The 20582-nt window shown below is 42.2% G+C and overlaps 2 protein-coding genes across 15 annotated transcripts in view; one reads left to right on the top strand and one right to left on the bottom strand.

Annotated features, from left to right (window-relative positions):
• Positions 1-20582, top strand: part of TTC12 (tetratricopeptide repeat domain 12) — a 66466-nt gene extending 45884 nt beyond the window's left edge. For 8 of the 14 annotated variants that reach the window (XR_010392481.1, XM_026118522.2, XM_064524214.1 and 5 more), the window contains one exon: positions 1-20582. This exon is cut by the window's left edge. The gene's annotated coding sequence lies outside the window, so the exon portion shown is untranslated. The other 6 variants (XR_010392483.1, XR_010392480.1, XR_010392478.1 and 3 more) reach the window with 5 other exon arrangements.
• DRD2 (dopamine receptor D2) lies at positions 10829-18546 on the bottom strand. Its single transcript, XM_026118530.2, has 7 exons — positions 18265-18546; positions 15214-15323; positions 14541-14677; positions 13680-13870; positions 12709-12793; positions 11735-12088; positions 10829-11022 (listed from the first exon to the last, which is right to left on the bottom strand). The coding sequence occupies exons 1-7, from the start codon at positions 18544-18546 to the stop codon at positions 10829-10831; spliced, it is 1353 nt and encodes a 450-aa protein (XP_025974315.1).

The following is a 20582-nucleotide window of genomic DNA, read 5'->3' as shown; positions in this document are numbered from 1 at the left end:
TTTTGAAAAAATTGACTCCCAAAGCATGCAAGGTCCTTTGGACAAATTTCTCAGGCATCCTTCTTTTTGCATCCTTCATTTCTCTGGATTTTTCTTTGGCCAGAGGAGGTCTTGGAGTGCAGCCAGGTTTATCTTCGGTCGTCCTTCAGGTCTGTGGGATGGAATATGGTGCTATTCTTTGCGTGAGCTTTTTCTACCCTTACCCAGGCAGACAATAGCATCAAGAGCAGAGTGCAGGAGTTTGACTTGCCGTTGTAGAATAGCTCTGTATTGTGATGACGCTGGTTTGGGGCAAGAGGAAGGCCATTCATAGCTGAAGTTAAAGTAGCCCTTATTTTACATGCGTCATTAGCTCTACAGATATTTGCAAGTCACTCTCAAGTCAGATTCCTGGACTGTCACTGCTGTGGTAACATTTACAACAGCAGCAATAATACAGAGACATTAAAAATAGTGCCTGATAATTATTTTTATTCACACCCACATTTTTCCAGAAGCTGTTGTTTTGAAGACACCTGCATAGTGTGATGAGATTTGGTGCTTATGGATAAGGCTAGTCTGAGCCCCAAGAGGAGAGACTGATAATTTGGAGACAGGGCACCAATTTGTGAGACTGGTGTGAACAGACAATAACTAACACCACCACCAGTTCCTTTACAGCCAAACACTCTAGTGAACTGTGTAGCAGGGAGAAACAGTTCTGGTCCCTTCAAACTGTGCTCTTGATGGATGTCCAAAGCCCTCTTCAGTGTCTGGAGAATGACCACCACAGTGCTGAGAATTTAACTGTCCATAGTCAAGATTAATTTAGCCTGTGCCCCTCCTGTTGCAGCTTCATTTTCAGCACTGGCATTCAGCTGCCAGATATTTTTCTCTGAGCACCCGGAGGTGACAGAGGAACCGAGGCTTGCTGTGATTCCGGGTGTTAGTTTCCGCAGTCCTACTCTGAGCCTGTCCTGTGGGCGGGTGCACATGCCGGAGTGTTGACTCTTGCAGCCCATCAGCACAGACCATGGTAATTGCAATAATTAATTCTTTCAGCTCCAGTCAGATTTCATGGGCCATGGCAGCTGGGTGCAATTGATTAATTGCCTCTGTTAGGTGGCATTGATCTAGGCTGGGAGAGAATGCTGCCTTAAACCCACTGAACAAAACAGATGCTTAAGATTGCCACATCTGCTGTTTGAACCTTGATGTCAAATGAGCTGTGCCCCAGATGTATCAGTATGGGTAGCAAGGACTAAATAGCAAGTATTAGTTCCTTGGAAACTGGGGCTGCACTCTAATTTCAGGAGAAAATCTACTTTTTTAGATCATTTGAGTAGAAGACAAAGCTTTATCTGGGATTTTTCTGCCCTGAAGCTCATAGAGAATTTGAGAAGGGAAAGGACTCCCAAATGAGCAGTTACTGAAAATATTTCACCTCATTTTTCTCTTTACAGTCTCCATGTTGAAAGATTCACATCTTTAGTTATCAGCAGAGATTGAACAGTTTGAAGCAGTGTGTGTGATATGTGTGTGTGTGTGCGTGCTGCCAGTGGGTTAAGGCAACCTTTGTGAGAGAATTAATGAATAAGATCAGAGAAGGGGGAGAGTGCGGAAGATGCTGGGTGATGTGCAGGATGTATGGAGCACGTGGGGAGTTCAGGCGAGTGAGTTAGACTAGACTGCAAACAATTTCAGACTATTTGCCTAGGAGTCTGCTCTTTTCTACACACTGGGAAGGGGAAGTCATGTTTTCCCATTTCTAATAGCAGAAGTCATGTGTGCTTTGTGTTCAGTAATCATTAGTCACTGTTGAAATTCATCTGTGTGCCAGCCAGCTGTCCCTCAGGTGGGACTCATTCGTGCATCCATTCCTCCCTTCTTTTCTCAGCACATCCCAGCCCTCCCTGCCAGCTGACGCCCTGGCACTCCACACACGGCCAGACTAGCCTTGCAGGTGCTGTAAATGTTTAGCCTGGTCCCTTTGATCTTCCTGAGGGGTTCTCAGCAAAGAGCTTTCGGGGTGGGGCTGTGCCTACCCCATTAATAGGGAGCTGAGTGCTCCAGCTCTTAATTTAGGACTCACAGCTCCCTTTTTCAGTAATTTTCTTTTTGCATACAGCATCTGCCAGCCAGAGAGGAGAGGCTTTTGCCTTTTTGCAGTCGAAACTCCAACCGGACGAGGAGATATGACGTACTTTGTCACTGCAGCACTGCTCTTCGTGGCACTTACTGGCAGTTTGTTGGAAGGTGATGAAAACTTTCTTATCTGAGTATACTTGAAAACTTTATATTTTGAAGAATTAATTTCTCCAGAAGTTCTAGACAATCAGAGATGTGGGATTTTGTCCTTTTTTGCTCAGACTAGGGTTGTCCATTTCTTCTGCTATTAGTCTTTTAAAAGCCAAGTATCCTGAAAGAACCAAGCAAAAGCCTTTGTATCATTATTAGCTGGTTGTGTTGCAGCAAGGGCTTCGTTACACTGGGTGCTCTACAGGCTTGGTGCTTTTCCCCTTCTGTGGCATAGCTCAGGCCAACTGTTTTTGCAGACAGGGATGAAAATTTCAAATCCACTTTATTCTGCCTAAAATGTAAGTGTGGATTTCAGACTTTGGAGAAACACATAGCAGGAAAGGTTGAAGGGACAACTGGAAGGCAAGTCTTTTTAGTAAAAATATATTTTTTGCTTATGAAATAAACTGTCCAGCATGTTTGTGCACATATACACACCCATACAGTCAACACTGCCTCTTTCAATCACTGACCACTGCTCTCATCTCCAGCACAAAGAAGTATCTGGATGGTCTCACCATGAACAGGGATGCCCCTACTGCAGTGCCAGCATCAGCTTGGTGTAGGTGTGCTGATTGTTTTCTGTGGGATGATAGCTTCACTGCAGGGCTTTCGGTTTTAAATATCAATTTCCAGCCACTCTGCTCTATTCAGAAAGCCTTTCTGCTTTGGATTGGCTGGGAGAAGAAGAGAGTCTCATTGTGAGTGAATCAAAATCAGCTTGCTTCATGGAAAATTTTTTTTTTTTTTTTAATTAAGAGCATAAAATTTACTAGCATTTTCCCTTTTACTATTATCTCTGAATCAAATTCCAGTTCTTAGCATTTCATTCTCTTTAATCTCCTTGGGTGGTTCTGATTTCCCCTTTGAAGTAACTTACTGAGCTTGCTTTTCAGAAAGGCAATCAGACAGGTTGCTTACCAGATGCCCTGAGAACTACCCTGTAGACCTGAACATTTCCTTGGATAGGTGGGTTCGGACACACAATCATGTCTCCATGGCTAAACAGGTTACCACATATTAACTGAACCACAATACATCACTCTGTGCATACTCCTAATGCATAGCAAGTGCAAAGTAAGCATTTTAATGTAAACATAATGAAAGAATGTAACCTAGAGCATTTTACTGTACAAGTGCCACCACCTGAGAGCATGTACAAACTCAATTACTGTAGCACAGTAAATTGCTAAGCCTCACTAATTCAGTCATAAATCTACATCTCTAGGTTAATTTGCTGTAACTTTCTCATTTAGACTCCAGCCTTCATATATGCTGCAGAGGAGCTCATTCCCTGTTGTTCTGCACTTGTGCTGTCATTTATAGCAAAACACAGTGCAAAGTGGGCGTACAGAGCTACAAAGGCAGAAGCGTATTTCCCGAAGTCTCTGCTTTTAGCCAGCCTACTCATTATATTTAGATTCTGTAGCCCATTTCCAAACTCACCAGTTTTGCTTTTGGGTCAAAACATTTAATTCTGAATCATCATCTGTGCTGTTCCCTGAGGGTGAACCCAGCCCACAGCCCTTAGCGATGTCAAAGCAGTAGTTCCAGCTCTTTAATACCACATCTCTGTGCTACTGGATTATCCAATGCAATGGATTTAATCCAGATCAGGCATGGGCACATAAGTATGTTTCTGACCTCCTAGCCAGAGCACAAGACGCCACATTTATAGCCACATCAGACCAGACTTTGGCTTTGCCCTGCTCTGAGTAAAGTCACTCTCATGCCATTACACTGCAAGTCTCTTTAAGGAACCATAGCAGCTGTTCTGCAACCCTACCATTTTTTTCTTGCCAGCTAGAAGAATTATCCCCAATTAAAGTCACTTTCATTTGAGACTAAAGCAGTCCCAAAGGGAGGGAGGAATTCTGCAAGAGATGTGCAGAAATTTTATTTAGACTAACAGTGACTGTCCATTTCTTTAGGTAGGCATACTCTAAAGCACTCATAACCTGTCTCACTGCACTGTATTTGCAGCTCCTGCGTTTTCCTCTATAGTCTGTAAATTTCCCAGCACATGGTTTGACAAAGCTCATGCTCATGAGATCTGCACAGAGATTGTTGTTTTTGCTGACTCCTAGGTTGCTGTTATTACTTGGAGATGAGATTGGCTTTTTTGCTATTTGTAATTTTGGAGTTTCTTGCTTTCTCTCATGGTCTGTAAAAGAAAATTGGCTTTATGGCTTTGTTATGGAATGTATATTAACAATGGTTAGTATGAAATGTTTGATGCAGTTACAAAACCTTAAGTTATGAACTGATTTTTCTCCCAACATGTGGAGTTTGTAGCCCTTTACATTTGGTCTGCACAGAACTGGAAGTGATTTACATAGTTGTTAAATGACGGAGATAGGAAGCGGAGAGCTCTGTGAGGACATTTGTCTTCTACAGACTCTTTTTCCATGTGGAGTGGTTACTATTAGAAGTTCAGAGTATCAGCCTCTGGTCCTTTTCTTCCAGCAGTGCTGCAGTCAGGGCTGTGAGCAGAAGGAAACACTGCAGCATTTCCGTTTGGACAGGACATGCATGTGTTCTAGCTTCAGCAAGGGCTTATCTACTGGTCCTGAATCAGGTCAGAGCTGTTCCTGCAGCTAAGTATGATGGCCTTTTCTCAGCTGAGGACTGATGCAGGCAGTCCCTTCTGAAGCTGAAAGCATGAACCCTCAGCGTGTTGCTGCAGAGTCAGGGTTTCATAGCTAACTCTCAGCGGTGACTGCTAGGTTAGTCAAGAAGCTTTCTTGTCCGCTGCCGTGGCATGGAAGTGCTCTGGGCTTCTCAGAGTTGGAGCAGATGAATGTCTTACATCTGAGGCAGGCCAGTGAGCCTTGAGAGGCCGATTTACCTCGTCTGTTCTGTGTCAAGGAGACTCCCCAAAGGGGGATGCTTGCTCCTTCCATGTCCCTTAGCAGTGCATTAATATCTCTGTAATGGCTTGGTTAAGATTTCAAAGCGATAGCTCCTGAAGTACAGCAATTGCAAAACCTCTGTGCTCTTTGCTTGCTTCCCTTTCATAAGTCTGGCATGAAATCCTGCAGCTGAGATTTAGGTGACATAATCTTTACAGTCTCATCAGAGCTATAGATAGAGCTGATTGCATGCAGCAGGGAAGCAATGGTAAGCTTGGTTCAATGTCCTCACTTGTTTTGATGATCTCCCTTTTTCATGGGCCCAGCATGGCAGCTTGGGTATGTAGAATGAAGTTTTTCCTCATTTAAAAGGCAATTACCCTGAGTTTTGCTTTGTTGTTTCTCAAGTCTCTTTAAGCTCATTTCTAGATCTGTTAATTATTCATTATAACTTAATTATATTTAGTCCGCTGTTATCACTCTTTGGTGAAGATTGCTGTTATTCATGAGTCAAAAACTATTAATGAAACAGTCTGATATTCTCAGAAAGAAGGGAGTTGGGAGAACTCTTTTAATTATAAGAAGAAGCTGTGATTTGAGAGAATGAGTTAATTTAACAGGTGCAACTGGTTTTCTCTTTTTTTGCTAGCTGTGCAGAAGAAAACATATCCATTAATCTCTGAGGCCTGGTCTGAAACTATAGGACTCAGTCAAATGTCGCAGGAGGTGGACGGGTGACTTCTCTTTCTGTTGAATGGTGTGAACAGTACTGGGTGGCATGGGTGGCTGGGGTTGTTCTGTGGTCGCATGTGGTAGAGATGGACAGCTCAAATATTCCCACCGATGTGAATTCTCACTTCAGGTGTGTTTAGCAAAGTGAAGTTTATGGTTAAGTTTTTGGGGCATATTCATTGCTACATAAAATGCAGTGCTAAAAATAATGTACTTATTGTACAAATTGTCTGCAGTACCACAGCACTCTGAGAGCTTGTGTTTATATTCTCCATGCAGAGAGATTGTAAGTTCATATATTCCACACAACCGTTTATTGTTGCCAACCAAACTCATAACAAGCTGTTGACTCATCTATATTTTTTCCCCCAAGCTTTTACAGATTTTACAGCTAAACAAATGATGTCCCAATGAAAGCAGTGGCTTTGATACCCTGTCTTGAACTCCTACTGGTATGGATGTGAACATGTGGTGCCAAAAAGCAAATACAGGCAGGTGCTGTGATGCCAAAAGTGTCAGCGTGACTGCTCTTTGCTAGGAACTCATCGGTTTTTCATCCCTTCCTCCTCCAGATCCTCCCAAGTCTGTTTTCATCTAGAAGAGGAGGGAGCTGGAGAAACTTAAGATCATTTTCTTTCCTGCCTGTCTCTCTCCGCACCTTTTATTTCCCTTCTCTGAGGCTCCTAAGTTCAGTTTAGACAAAAGCTAGAATTCTTGAGGAAAAGGTGAGATAAGGGAAGAAAATTAATCTGAAGAGCAAGTCAAAAAAAATACAAGACGTCATCTGAACTCCATCATCTTTTCCTGTTACATGTTTCTACAGCATATAGCACAATTGTAGGTCCCTAGAGTGTGATGCATTATGGCTGAATACCATTGTTGCAGCTTCTGGTAAAAAGAATGAAGTAAGTATACGACATCATGGTAGCTTGTGCAAGTCTCTCTTTAATTACAGTGCTGGCTGAGGACATTTGTTGGTGTCGCATGTTCCGGTTATGGGTAACATACATTCCTGACTCTTCAGGGAGAGTCACGTTTTCACTGGAGATTTTCACCAGAGAGATAGTGGCTATTTGTCTGTTTTTGTTTTTATTTTAGCAAGATTTAATAAGCTGGTTAGAGCTATTGTAATTAGTTTACTCTTCAACCAGGAAAATACGTGATATCATGACTGTGGTGGGAGCAAGCAGGCAAGCGCAGAGTACAGTGCAGTCAGAATTTACCAGCTTCTTAACTGAAACTTGTTCAGGAGGTGCAGAGAGCCACGCTGTCTTCAGTGAGCTGTGAATCACAGGGAGGAAAAGCCAGAACAGAAAGTCACAAGAAGTAGAACTGAAGCTTCACTTGCAAATAATGATTCACAAAACAGGGAGTATAGCAAGGGTCTCTTACAACTGCTTCTGAGTAGAATTCATTTTGCAAACTTTCTTCAGGAGCAAAGAAATAAGATCTTCTCAGTAAGGTGTTAAAAATATATCAGCATCCTTGCCATCATCAGTATGTCTCACCATCTTAAGTCCTTAGGAAGGCTGTATTTTTAGAGGGGAGGTACCGGTGAGGACTGCATTTGACAGACTCAAATCTGAGGACAAGAGGCCTTAAGAGTCCTGCCTCATGCCACTGGCCCTCGTTATTTGCAGTTGTTACTTGTTTATAAAAGCACCTTCCATCACAACTGTGGACCTGGATGTCATGTGCTAGGTGCCGTACAAGCACAGTTTGCAAAGACAGTCCTTGTTCTTGGAATTAATTTATTCTTTGTAAAGCCAGAGGTGATATGTTCCTGTCTTGCTCCTGCCTGGCTTCTAAGAGAGTTATGAAGGCTTGATTCATGGGTGGAAAGTGCTATATTTTGTCGTCTTTAAATGTAGATGTTTTATGGGAAAGAAAAACTTGCTGCAAAGGAGATAACATATGTGGCATTACCAGCTTTGCAAGAACAGTGGAGATGTTAGGAATGAGGAGCTTAAACTCATTGGTAGTTTTTCTGAACAGATGCTTAATCTCTAGGAAGTGATACCTGGCTTTTTTTGGTCCGAGTTAGGAAAGATGTGAATGACATAGGCCCTTTTTCAGTAGCTTTTTTTCTCCATGACATTTTGGGAGACTTGTTCCTTTAGTGGTTCAGGTGAGTTGAGCTATCAGGTTTTGCATCTGAATTTAGAAAGAAAATTTTCAAACAAAGTACATTGTATCTAAGATAATGATTTTGTCCCATTATGGGTTAACACTGAATATGAAATAAAATTACGGCACAAAGTTAAGAAATTATTCACTTTCCACTTATTTTGATGGCTAACACTGGGTTTTAGTACAGCACAAATATCACGTGTGGCAGCTTCCAAATGCTTTAAAGTTTTTTGTGTATATGCATATTTTTTTTTCTATTTTGATTCAGCTCCTCAACTGGTAAGTTCAGTAAATCACACGGCACTTTTCTGCTTTGCAGTTGCTAGTATGTTAGAAATTCGAGCCGAAGCTTGTTACTACTTTTTCCACAAAAAACATTGGCTTTACATTATTCTTTGAGTCTTTTAATTAAGACTAGTCTGAATTGATTCCTGTTACAGGGTCAACTTGCTTGGTTAAAATTGGAAAAGAAAGAACAGATAACGTCCTCCTTTCTTTGATTCTTGCACCTGAGATCTCTTGAGTTCTTGTTTCCAATTTTCTGATGAATAAGATTTGACAGTTTCCTGTGCTGTTGTAAGAATTATTTTTTCCCTTGCACGTAATCCTGTTGATGTTCAAAGTGCAAAGGCTCCCTAGTTGTGCGTTACAGTGCTAACACAACCTATATGTTTATAATGTTTTGTTCTGACAGCATCATATAAATAAAATGTTGGTATGATAAGCATGTAGTTCTTCTATTCAACCTAGGATATGGGACCTATTTCTGCCAAGGTTATATGCTAAAATCCTTCACTAAGCTGGCGCACCTTTAGGCAGCTGTAGGATCACTTTTCATTTAAATTTATAGCTATGAACAGACCTCGAAAAGCCATGTTCAAATGTTATCCAAGCCTAGGAGCTAAATACTAATAACACTGGTTATTGGCCCCTTCCAGGAACAGAAGGATTAGATGGGAAAGCTTTGGATCAAGGTGGAACTTCTGTTTCAGTTTAAGGAAACAGCTGAGGGTATGTATTACAGCTACTTGACATAATCTCTTCTCAATATACAGCTGGAACACATGAATTATATTATCGGCACAGTCCATCCCACAGGAAAATGCTTTGTTAGCAATTTAGGAAAAGCAGAGAATAAAAGCAGCCCCCCCACCCCCGAGCAGCAGCTTTTATCTTGTTCTTGTTTCTTCTTTTTGTTCTTGTTGTATCTTGTTTGTTCTGAAATAGAAACTGTGTGGATATTCCACAACTGTGCATAGAGAGAAAAGGGATTATATTGCTGTTCAGATTGTTTTAAAATCTTCAGAAAATAGCAGGTAATTAGAACTTGGGAGCCTGCCTTTGCATATGGCAATTGTAATCATCTAGCTATCCAGACCCTACAGTGATTTCTAGCCAGACCTATTTCCATGTCATTTTATTCATCTCACTGTATATTATTTACAGAGATATTACAAAATATATTGTGAACTGAGTACAGTTAGTAAGCAGAGCATGGATTTGGCAATGCCAGAGTCAGTGTGCTGACATTATGCTGTTGATAGATTTTCAATTGTTTTAAACCATGAAACATAGATAACAGAGAGTAAGGGATGCTGGAAACATCCAGACCTTCAGAGTCCAACCTAGACACAGGAGCTCATCCAGCTAGGGGCTTTCTTGGGCTTTTGTCTTGGCTTTTTCAAAAACACACTGTCTTTATCCCAGTTAATCTAAATTAGGCACAATGTCACTGTGCACACTCTCTGACAGACACAAGCAAATCATATCTTAGGTGATCCTTGGTTTCATGGCGCCTTAAGGTTAGGTGAGAAGAACTGGACCTAAATTTCACTTGTCCAGATTCCTATCTGAGACGGACATGGCTCCAGATGCCTCACCTGGCAGGCTGTCTTCATATTTCTGCATTCACCACAGTATCACTCTTCAGTTAGTTTTGCAGCTTCTTGTAAGAGGCTGGAGATGAAATGCTGGTGGGCAGAAATTGCTGCTGGGCTGGCTGATGATAGATGATAGTTGGTATCCTATTTAATCAGTGCATACCATGCAAAACAAGGTATCACGTCTTTAGTTTCTTTCCCTGTTTATTTTTTGGCTTGAGCTTCTGTTCAATTCATCCTACTTATTCATATTTACATTGGTGTAATGGTCCCATATGAGACATATGCTCCCCTTCTTCTTTCTGCCCATTGCTTGTGGGCCTACATTATTGTAGGGAATCTGTAGGTGGCAGAACCTTCCTGGCCCACCTGGGGTTTTCCGAAAGTTTTTTTTTTTTTTCTCAAGGCCTCAGCAGTTTAATACTGGACAAGTCAGCTGCAGGTGAAGGCAAAGCTATTGCATGGGGTTTCCGCAAGCTCTGTCTGGCTCCTATTGTGAAGCGGAAAAGATGGTCTCATCTTTGGTGAGGATTGTATCAATGACAAAACACATAAGCCAATAGTGGTAGTGACCCGTCACTACCTGCACATGGCTCTGCAAGCGTCTGTGTTTAATGCACTCAAGGTTAGTTGGCTGCAGGGAAGTATCAAGTGAGCGTGTCTCAGTTTTTGCTTCTGCTTTAAACACAGTGTGAGGGTAGCTCTTAAAAGTGCCCTTGGGAATTGGTCTCCCAGAGTCCAAAGGTCACCTCAAGGGCTGGGAGAACTCCCACATGAAGGTCGTCATTACATCCTGACCAAGAGGCCTGGGGCATGGCACAGTTGTTACAACACTGTAGGCCTTGTGCCCAATACAAGAGCTTGAGATCTCCCTATGGCTCCCCATTTGTCTCTGTGCGTGCATGACGTTGGTTTCTTTTCTGTCATTCTTAAAAATGTAGTTACTGTTTTTTTCTTTTAGCAGTGGAGGATCTTCATGAAAGCCTTACGAAATTCAATGTTGAAGGTAGTGTAAATAATTGGGTTGACAGCACTATTGACATATCCAAGCCACGTAAAGGCGCTATACATTGCTGGGGGGATGTTGCAATCGCAGTGCATGTTCAGGATGTGAGTGATGAAGAATGGGAGCCAGCAGATGATGAAAACACCTGGGGAGAAAGGAGAGAGACAGACTCTGATTGCTGAAAGCTGGAAATTTTTTGAGACTATCAGAACAGTAAGGTTCCTCAGAGTGGTAAAGGAAAAGAGATTCCCTGAGCAATATGCCTTCAGTTTGTTACAATTCGTAGTCTGTATTCTGATTATCTAAGCACTAAAGGACTTCTCTACTCATGTAAGTAGATTAGTTACAACAGAAACTAGGGCCTTAAGAGGTGCCACTTTCATACTGAACTATATTGCCTTTTGTGCTATAGCTGTATTAGACAGCCCATGAGTTTTCTCACTCCTGCACCTCACTGTGCTTTGGCAATCAAAATGCTCCACAGCTGAAAAGCTTTGAGCCTGTTGTACACCAAAGAGAACCTTCCTTAGCTGGAAAGAAGGTAGCCTTCCTACTAGGAGCATCATGCCTGCTTTCACAGCAGTCTATCTTCTGATTTATCCTGTGAAGCTGGAGGCCACTGCAAATTATTCACACCTCCATCATTTCTCCCTGCATTTCTGCCTCTATTTTGTATCTGTTTTATACATTGTTTTTTTCAGTTATTCCCTATTTCTCCTGCATGTCCCACCAGAAGGTACATCTGCTATGTGTCACATGCCTGGTCAAACAGTTGGACATCCAGACTCAATACTTAGTCCTGGGTAGCTGTTGGTTCTCCACAGAAACACGAAGAGGAAGCCAGAGCACACTCTTACCAAGTACAATGGCTAGCATCTGAGTGGCTTTCTTTTCCTTCTGTTGTGACAGTTTCCTCCTGCTCACAGTCTTGAGAGAGGTCCTTGTCTTTCCATTGGGCATAGACTGGATCTCAAAGACCTTGGCTGTTTGGAGGGTTTCTTTGGCATGTCCATTCTTCTCGACTTTCACAGGGCTGTCCAAGGTTGCCTGAAGGGTTGAATTGGTGCACTGATTGGAAGCAACTGGCACAATCAGCTGATGGTTGCTTCGTGCACCTGGTTTGAAAGTGGTCTTCTCAGGAGGACTGGTACTGGACACCATCTCCATTTCCATCTCCTCTATGTGACTCTCTGCCTCCTGGACAAGAATCAAATACCCACAACACAGACAGGTAAATATACAGGGAGGAGCAGTGAACAATTCTTACAGAGTGAAGCAGGATGCTGTTGATGAAGGATCAGCCCCTCTTCTTGCCATCTACCTTTTTTGGTGGATGCTTGGCTGTTAATTGTTCACATGGGAGAATACATTTGGGTAGATGAGACGGGCAGAACTGCAGTGAGGGGTGCTGACTCCTTTGTTATACAAAGAGACGAGGAGGTGGGAGACATACTGTCTCTATGCCCCCATGTATTTCAGTTAGGTTTTTCAGAAAATAAATCAATAAGCAAAACCCAACAAAAGCCAATGCAGTTTGAGATTTAAATAATAAGGAGAAGAATAAAACCAAAGGACATAAATTGTTAAAATGTCATGGCTTTTATAGCTGATCTTTAGGTGAGCTTAGTCTGGCTTTTTTAGCTCTCTGATCTTAAACCCTCTGCTTCACTCTAAGGAACAGGAAGAATATTTAAATTTTGCTATTGAACGTTAACCTTTGCTCTTAGCTTATTTTTCTCCCACCCTATGTAAATTCATTTTGTGCCCTGAAAGGGGAACAGGGGAAAGCTGAATGCTCTGGAAAGCTACCACTTCTCTTTAACACTCACCACTTTGCGTTTATTAACTTGGAAACTCCCATTGGACTTCACAATAACTGTGCAGAGCTTCACATCTTCTGGATGAGTGCATTTGTCCTAAGGGGCAAGCATCAGCTTATAGGTTACACAGGCAGATAGTAATTAGGAAGAGAAGCTGGTAAGGGAGGCACATGGAGATATAAACATAGGGCACGAAGCAGAAGTTAATTAGTGTGACTAAGGCACTGTAGGTGATGGAAAAGTACTCTGAAGAAGGAATAATGGAGGCAGGTATCCTTGTGCTTTTCACCAAGGGAAGGAAACTACAAGGATTTGGTCATGTTTCAGTCCACCCTGTCTCTGCCTCTTTTTCCTCACATGGAACTGGTTTCTGAGGCAATTATTAGGATGTAGGTTGGGGATGGTGCCTCTGAAACTTTACGTTCCTACTAATCGTTTTGTGCACCTGCTGGACTAGCACACTGACAAGCAGTCTCACACTTGACGTGCTCATCCTCACTCTACTTATCCTGTGCTCCGTGAGGCTGTTTTTCATGGCTATATTTCAGCGGTATCATTCCAGTGGTGTAGTTTATACAACAGCCAAGCAAACAATGTCCGTGGAGCTGCTTTGTCTTAGCAGGGCTGACTTGGGAAGTGATGAAGCCTGTAAGCTGGGGTGAGTCTTAACACCACCCAAAATCAGCAGAGTCAAAGGAAATGGGGTCTGGTCAAAGAAGTAGTTCCTAGTGCAGATCTGCTATTGAAACATCCCCTGAGATCCAGGGAGGCTTGTGAAGCATCAGCCAGTGACCTGATAATCCCCAGCGTGCAGCTGAGATTCCCCAGTAGTATCAGACACAGCATCCACCTTTGTGAGCCAACATTTCACACATTCCAGACAGTGTCATTTAGGGAGAGAAGGAAGTGCTTCAGGGAAGGAAGTGGAGCAGGAAGGGAAAAGGATGGAGATGGTTGAGAGCAAGGGGGAGGGTCTCAGTACCTTCAGCGGGGCCTGTGTGTCAGAATCCAGGGCGTGGGTGCTGCGCTTGGTGTTGACGCGCTTCCTGCGCTTCCGGAGCACTATGTAAATCTGTACGTACACCAGCAGGGTGACAATGAAGGGAACATAGAAGGAGACGATAGAGGAATACACAACAAAGGCAGGATTGGCAATGATACACTCATTCTCATCTGGAAGACAAAAAATTCCAAGATTATCATCCCAGTTTTTAGGAGCTAGTGCCAGCATTCCCCTCCTCTCTCTCTGACAGGAAGCATGGGGATACCCAGAGAGGGAGGGGTGCTGGGGGGACCATCACATCAATTGGAAGTGGTGCAAGATGAATGAACAAACACTTGGATCACAGGGAGTCACGTACAGGCCCAAGGTCTCTGGCTATTCACTGGCTTATAACAGCATACAAATCCCACGCTGTATGTGATCCAGTCTTCCTAGGAAACTGGTGACAGAACAGCCATTTCCTCTCCCCTGTCTCAGTGAAGCGTTTGTCACATGCCTTTCTTTGTCACATGTGTTAATATAATAGTGTGTTATTTAGTGGGGTGGTTTTTTTTTTTTGGTAGCACTGACAAGTGTTATGTAAGCTTCTACATAACCTCTGTTCTGACGTGTCTATGATGTTGATCTGGAACAGCAAGAGATGAAACAGATCCAGAAGTGGCTGACAGAAATATCCTGGGCTGTCACGGGGAGAGGATACCTTAAATACAGAGGGATGCATTCCGATACACTTAAAACCTGAATCCCATGTTTATTCCTGGCTTTGTAACAGAAGTCCATCTGGGACCCAGTAAAGCCAGGAAGATGCTGAGAGCCAGCTCTAGATGACATAACACTCACCTGTGTTATTGAGGCCAAACAGGAGTGGGCAGGAGATGGCAAATGAAAGCACCCAGACCACAGCAATCATGATGGTGACCCTGCGCTTTGAGCTGTAGCGGGTATTGTACAGCATTGGCATTGCTACTGCTGTGTACCTGCAGTGTGAAGAAACAAAATCAGTCTTTTGTTATTCTGCCAGGGCTGATAAATCTTGTGGGAAATTATACCTAGCTACTGTGTCCAAAAGCCAAGTCCAGAAAGAATATAGGGCAAGCCAGGTTTCATGAAGCTCCAAGTTTCCTGTTTTGCAAGGCAGGAGGCTGGGGTAAGCTTAGCACAACATTTCTCTTCTGTGCTGAGTTACTGCCTTCACACTGGGGCCTGTTCCATCACTTAAGTATATAAACAGAAGGATCGATCTAATAGAGATATATACACACAGCCTAAATTCCATTTACATTTTCAAGGCTAGTGTTTCTGTGGCTGCCACTAAGTGAATCCGTACTCAGATGCTTATTTAGGTCCTCTCTCAACAGGCTTCAAAAGCCTTCAAAACACTTCAGCAAGACTAGCTCTCACCACTGACAAGTCCCAGGGACACAGGTGAATTTAGACCACATAAAGGTGACCTTGACCACACTCCTGATAGCCATACAGGACTTGACCTGACTCGCTACCGTGGAGCCTTCACCTGTCAATGCTGATGGCACAGAGATTGAGGATACTGGCAGTACACATCATAACATCAAGGGTTACGAAGATATCACAGTGAATCCGACTGAACCTCCACTCACCAACAACCTACAAAGAGAGAGAACATAGTCAATAAAAGTAGTCACTGAGGATGCACTGCTGAGAAAGTCTAAAGGGACAATTTTGCACAAACATATAAAGACACTTGCTGGTACCTGGAGTTCTGCTGGTTTAAGTGGGATCAGCACTTTGTCCACGGAAGTTTCAGCTGGTCACGTGCAATCAACCACATTGCTGTGCCAAACAGGGTTGTTTGCCAGAGAGCATCTTCAGGGGCTTTGTGTTGTCTAGGCTAAGGCTCTCAAGTGATTGAACTGCCACAGAGAAAGTACTCTGGTCCATCTGAACCATTCTTTAGAGCTCTTTCCTGAGGCCTAGTGTGATTTCATCCTTCCCAATGCCATCCTGTTAATCTGCATTCTGAGTTGGGCAACCCATACGGGAAACACAAACCTGGCCTCACATGCTCCAATGGCATAAGAGAACAAGTCCCCTCAAAGTCAGTGTGAACTATGTAGTAGCTTAAACAGGTGTCTAAAGCATTACATAGTATCAGAAAGGAAGTACATTAATTTTATGTCCCTAGCACCTCTGATTGTATTTACAGCCTTTCATAAGATACTTTTTTGCAATTATACTTAGCAAAGATAAGTAATGGAAAAGCAGGAGCTTTCCTTTGTTTCTTTATTTTAAAAAGTCAGAGAAGAAATTCCTCATGTATTATTTTTCATGAACAAAATGGATTTAATTGAGTGAAAAGTGTTTGACATATATTACATACTGTAATAAAGACAGAGAACTAATGATAACATTTGAGTAACCAGTAGCCTTATCTTCCCTTATCTTGCTACTGAAACCAAACTTTGACAGTTAAGTTTAACAGCAATTATTAGGACTACTGTATTTGGCATGCAGTGGAAAAAGTATATTTCCCTCTAATATAAATAGAGTCCTACTGCACTTGAAAATAGAATGAATAAGATGATAGCTATTCTTCAGTTATTTCTGCTCTGATATACATAACCATAGGCAGCATAAAGAAGGAAGAATGACTGCATTGAAGTCTGAGTGACAGATGAATACACAGTGATTAAAAAAGCATTTAAAAGACAAAGTCACATCAGTAACTTTATTTGATTAGAATTTGCCCAAAGGCAAAGGTTTGCAGCCAGATAAAATCCTGTGTGACAATCAGTTTCGCGAACTTATGAGCTTATGGGAGATGCTGTAAGCTGCAGCAGTTTTTTCTCTTAGTGTATGCAGTTATGTATGAGAAACCTCAGAAGTTTGGAGGTAGAAGGTTTCTTTCCAATGGAGCCAATTTTTAAAAGGATTTCCAGTGTTTTGACATCATTTTTGTCCCAACTTGTGGCACAGACACTATAAACCATGAAATTATTTGTGGAATAAAGGATTCTGGCCAGTTTTGATTTGAGACTGCAGGCACAGAGAGGGATCACAGCATCCCTAACCCACGTCAGTGCAATGGCTCCTTCTTTGTTAGCAAATATTGAGAGGTTTATTCAAGTTATGGCAGATAGGACTAGGTTTAATAGAGTGTGGATGAGAGCAGACAGGACCCTTTATCAACAGAAAATCCTAACAACGGTAGGATATACAAGCCTAAATTTGTCCTACTTGGTAGATTAATGAGACTGAGCTTCCTAGCCAATTCCATGTACACACAAGCCCAGAAGGAGGAAAGCATCTTATTCTTCCAAATTAAAACAGAGATTGAGATACTCATAGCTAAGCCTAAGAGAGTGGGAGCTTCTCACAGAAAGAGCCTCTGTTTAAAATGGGTTGTTGCAAAAGAGGAATACAATAGAAGAGTGTAACTAATCCCAGAGGTATTAACTGCAATCACAACTAGCCTGTGGTCATGTTAATAAGCTTTAGCACATGCACAGTGCTTTACATTTTTAAAGTGCCACACAAGCAATACTTACCTAGAGTGATAATTAGTATTGTGGCTTCTCGACAGCCCGTGTCATGTCAGTGGGTTTGTTTTGCTTTGCATTAATGTTTAATGGGCTGATAACAGCTTCTTCCCCCTGCTCTCCTCTCAGTTTTATCATCTTCTCTCCTAAACAAATCTTTGACAATAACTTGAAAATTCTATCTAGTTTCAGCCTTCTGCTTTCTCGCCACCCTTCATTCTCTCCTGGTCATTTATTTTGGTGCAGGATTGCCCCCAGCTTTCCAAATCTCGGCTGACTGAAAAAACACAGACAACCCATGCATCGAAAGGGCCAGGGATGAAGGGCCGTTCAGCTTCTCTTACCCTTTCATGTACAAATTTGCTATTTCATTCTTTCCAGCTATTTCCAAGAGTTCCAAGAGTCATTTGCCATCAGGAAAATGTGTGGCGGTCTTGGGAATATTTGGCTGTCACAAAACAGTGCTGCTCAATTATGGCACTGTATGCAGAAGCATAGAGCTCATTTTGTACCAGAGAGTCATGCTAACTACGGTAATGTGACAAGTAGCTCACATGTGATTCTGTTTTTCTTATATATTGTGACATAATAGGTCTGCATTTACATCCTACTTACACAATTGCCTGCTCGCCTGATTTCTGTGGTCCTTCAGAATATGCTTTTGATTACTGTTGGGTGCAGTTTATTAGTGTGACACCCATGATGTTGTTGCAGATTCATTCTCATGCTTGAGAACACCCAGTTTGTCTGTGTAGTTTTAAAACAAAACTTGGGGTCTTATCACTTTCGAAGCCTGTATTTAAAGGCCAGATTTTTCAATGCAATTGGGTTGCAATTTAGCCTTCTGAATTTTCAAATCAGCCTGTCATCTGCTACCAAGTCCACTTCCTGGAAAAATCTGATCAGCTGTTAGGAAACCAACAATCATTTTCATTTTGTGACAAGTAGGAGGGCCTGGACATTTAGTTGATGTCCAGGCATAAACCTCACCTCTCACTAACCATCCACCAGAAATATTTGGTGCTGTGAAAGAAAACTGGACCACCTACCTCCAGATAGACCACCCAAGGCATGACCAGAGTTGCTAGCAAGAGATCTGCCACTGCCAGACTGACGATCAGGTAATTAGTGGTAGTCTGAAGGGCTTTTTCCCTGGACACAGCCATACACACCAGCACATTGCCAAAAACTATAACAAAGATGAGGAGGGTGAGCAACATGGCATAGTAGTTGTACTGAGGCTTCTGGTCTGCATCGGACTCGTTGAGTGGCTTGCTCCAGTTCCTGTTGCCGATGTCACCATTGTACCAGGAGAGGTTTAGTGGATCCATGAAGGTGAAAGTGCCACGTTCCAGCTGCACCCTGTCACAGAGAAGATGTCAAGAAGACAGTCAGAGGCCAAAAATCTAAAAAATAAAATCATCATGAATATGCTACCTTATATAGAGTCTTGTTGCCAACACGTAAGCTAGTATGCCCTGCAAAGATTGCAATATTTAATGGCCTAAAGGGGAAAGTATGGGACCAGGTCTGGAACTGTAGGTGGTGTCGCGAGCAAGCTGATGTTAGCTGATCTGCCTGTGCCTCAGTGACTCTGTGTCTGAAGAAAATGAAACACCCCTTCCAGAGTGCTGAAATAGTGCAGCTCAGAATACAGACAGACATTTCTCCTGCAATAGCTGAAAATGATGCTTTGCAATTTCAGAGAGATAATTCAGAGAAACTTTTACAGAGGATGATATAACTCAAGCTTTAAAAATCTTTTTAAAGGGGTAAAATTGACACATAAATATTCTGAGAACTTTTCTCTTTTGTCATAGTGTCTATCCCAATTCCAAATGAAAAATATGGAATTGCTTAATTTGCATAGTTTTTTTTTTTTTTTTAAAGCAAATAGCAAGCAGATTATAAAACATCTTGATCCCAGGCTCTGTGGAACCATCTCTGGGTGTATGTGTGCACACACACAGAGGCACAAAAGTATGTGTTTATGGATGATGGGTTGTATTTCCTCTCTCAATGGACCTGCTTACATGCCTAAATCTCACATTCATGCAAATGACAGAAAAGCTTCATTATTTACTGCTTCTTTAGTGACTAGTGCTGGCTTTTCTGAGATGCTGAGCAGTCTCAAGTGACTCTCTGTACCTAGTATCTGATGTCCTTTGATTCTCCCTGAGTTTTCTTCTGTAGCCAGTTCCTGCACACCTACATGGGCATATTATTCTGGATGGGTTCGTCAGCAAAAGTACAGCAATTTGACAGTACCAAATGGAAATTCCCCTTGCATCCCTGTGTGATGCTGGTTTAAAGTTTTGCTTTAGCAAAGGCTACATATGGATGCAGGGCATTTTAAAACATACTATTTAAAGTTCCTCTAATTTAGCCCTCTTTCTGCAGGAAAAGCTTCAGACAGTATCAGTACAAAATCCAAGAGGAGATAAGCAAATATATTTATTTTAGAGAGGATAATCTTTACACATCTAATAAAAGCCTAGGTTTCAGTCAGATTTTTGACATGTTCCCGATTTCTGGATGCAAGCATATAATCCTTCCAATCCACTCAATAGCACTCTCAGTGGGATCAAAAGGCACCTTCATGCTATTTTAGTCCGACGTTAGATAAGGCCTAGTTGACTGGCATCCCACCACACACACCATAATCCTGTTTTCCAACTTATATCCTGCTGTCTCTGGCTGAAGCCCATACAATGGCCTTGTGAACTACAAAAGCCACTGGGAGGTCTTAGCAGAAGCACGGAGTCTTGCAGGAGGCAGGATGCCTCTGTTTTAGGGCAACAGGTTTTGCCAAGCGAGGTGGCTTCTTGTGTTTCTCTTCAGGACAGGACGAGGCACTTCCCACTGTGATTTCCCTGCAGGGTCATCAGCAAAGACAGTGATGCTCATATCCTGAAAAGCCCTCCCAGGCAGTGCAGCTACCGGGCAGAGACAAGCTGCTCCCACAGTTATGATGTATCTTGTTTTGTTTCTCTTGTTTATTGCTGTTACTGTATTGGGTATTAGCTAGTGTCTAGATATTTTCATGGGGACATGGAAAATTCTAGGCCGTCTCCTTTATCACTGACCTGCTGCTTTGGTCACATTTTGAAAAACTGGGCTGGATTCATTGCTATGGTTTTCTTATTGATTTTACAGTTCTGTAATCATTTAAATCAATACAGATGCATTGGAGGAAGATTGTTATCTGTTAAGCAATTACTGTTGAAATGGATTGCTACTGAAAGTAGTTGCTTCTAGCTCAATAAATCATATCAAGTTTTGACCTAATGTGCCCATTCTTTCTTCTGTGTACGTCTGCATTTTGAAATTTGCCTTTTTTAAAGGAAATAAAAGTATCAGCACAGAG

Source organism: Dromaius novaehollandiae, chromosome 21 (genome assembly GCF_036370855.1).
Source record: "Dromaius novaehollandiae isolate bDroNov1 chromosome 21, bDroNov1.hap1, whole genome shotgun sequence".
NCBI lineage: Eukaryota > Metazoa > Chordata > Aves > Casuariiformes > Dromaiidae > Dromaius > Dromaius novaehollandiae.
The sequence above is the reverse complement of the archived record's forward strand: the minus strand, read 5'-3'. Positions and strand labels throughout refer to the sequence as shown.

What these genes read in the sequence shown, in the direction of transcription:
- DRD2 (XM_026118530.2), bottom strand. Translation starts at nt 18,546, where the DNA reads ATGGATCCACTAAACCTCTCCTGGTACAATGGTGACATCGGCAACAGG. An exon ending in TGTGCCATCAGCATTGACAG is followed by an intron (nt 14,678 to 15,213) that starts GTGAAGGCTCCA and finishes TTCACACTGCAG; the next exon opens with GTACACAGCAGTAGCAATGC. An exon ending in CCAAGTTAATAAACGCAAAG is followed by an intron (nt 12,089 to 12,708) that starts TGGTGAGTGTTA and finishes GTTGTGGGTATT; the next exon opens with TGATTCTTGTCCAGGAGGCA.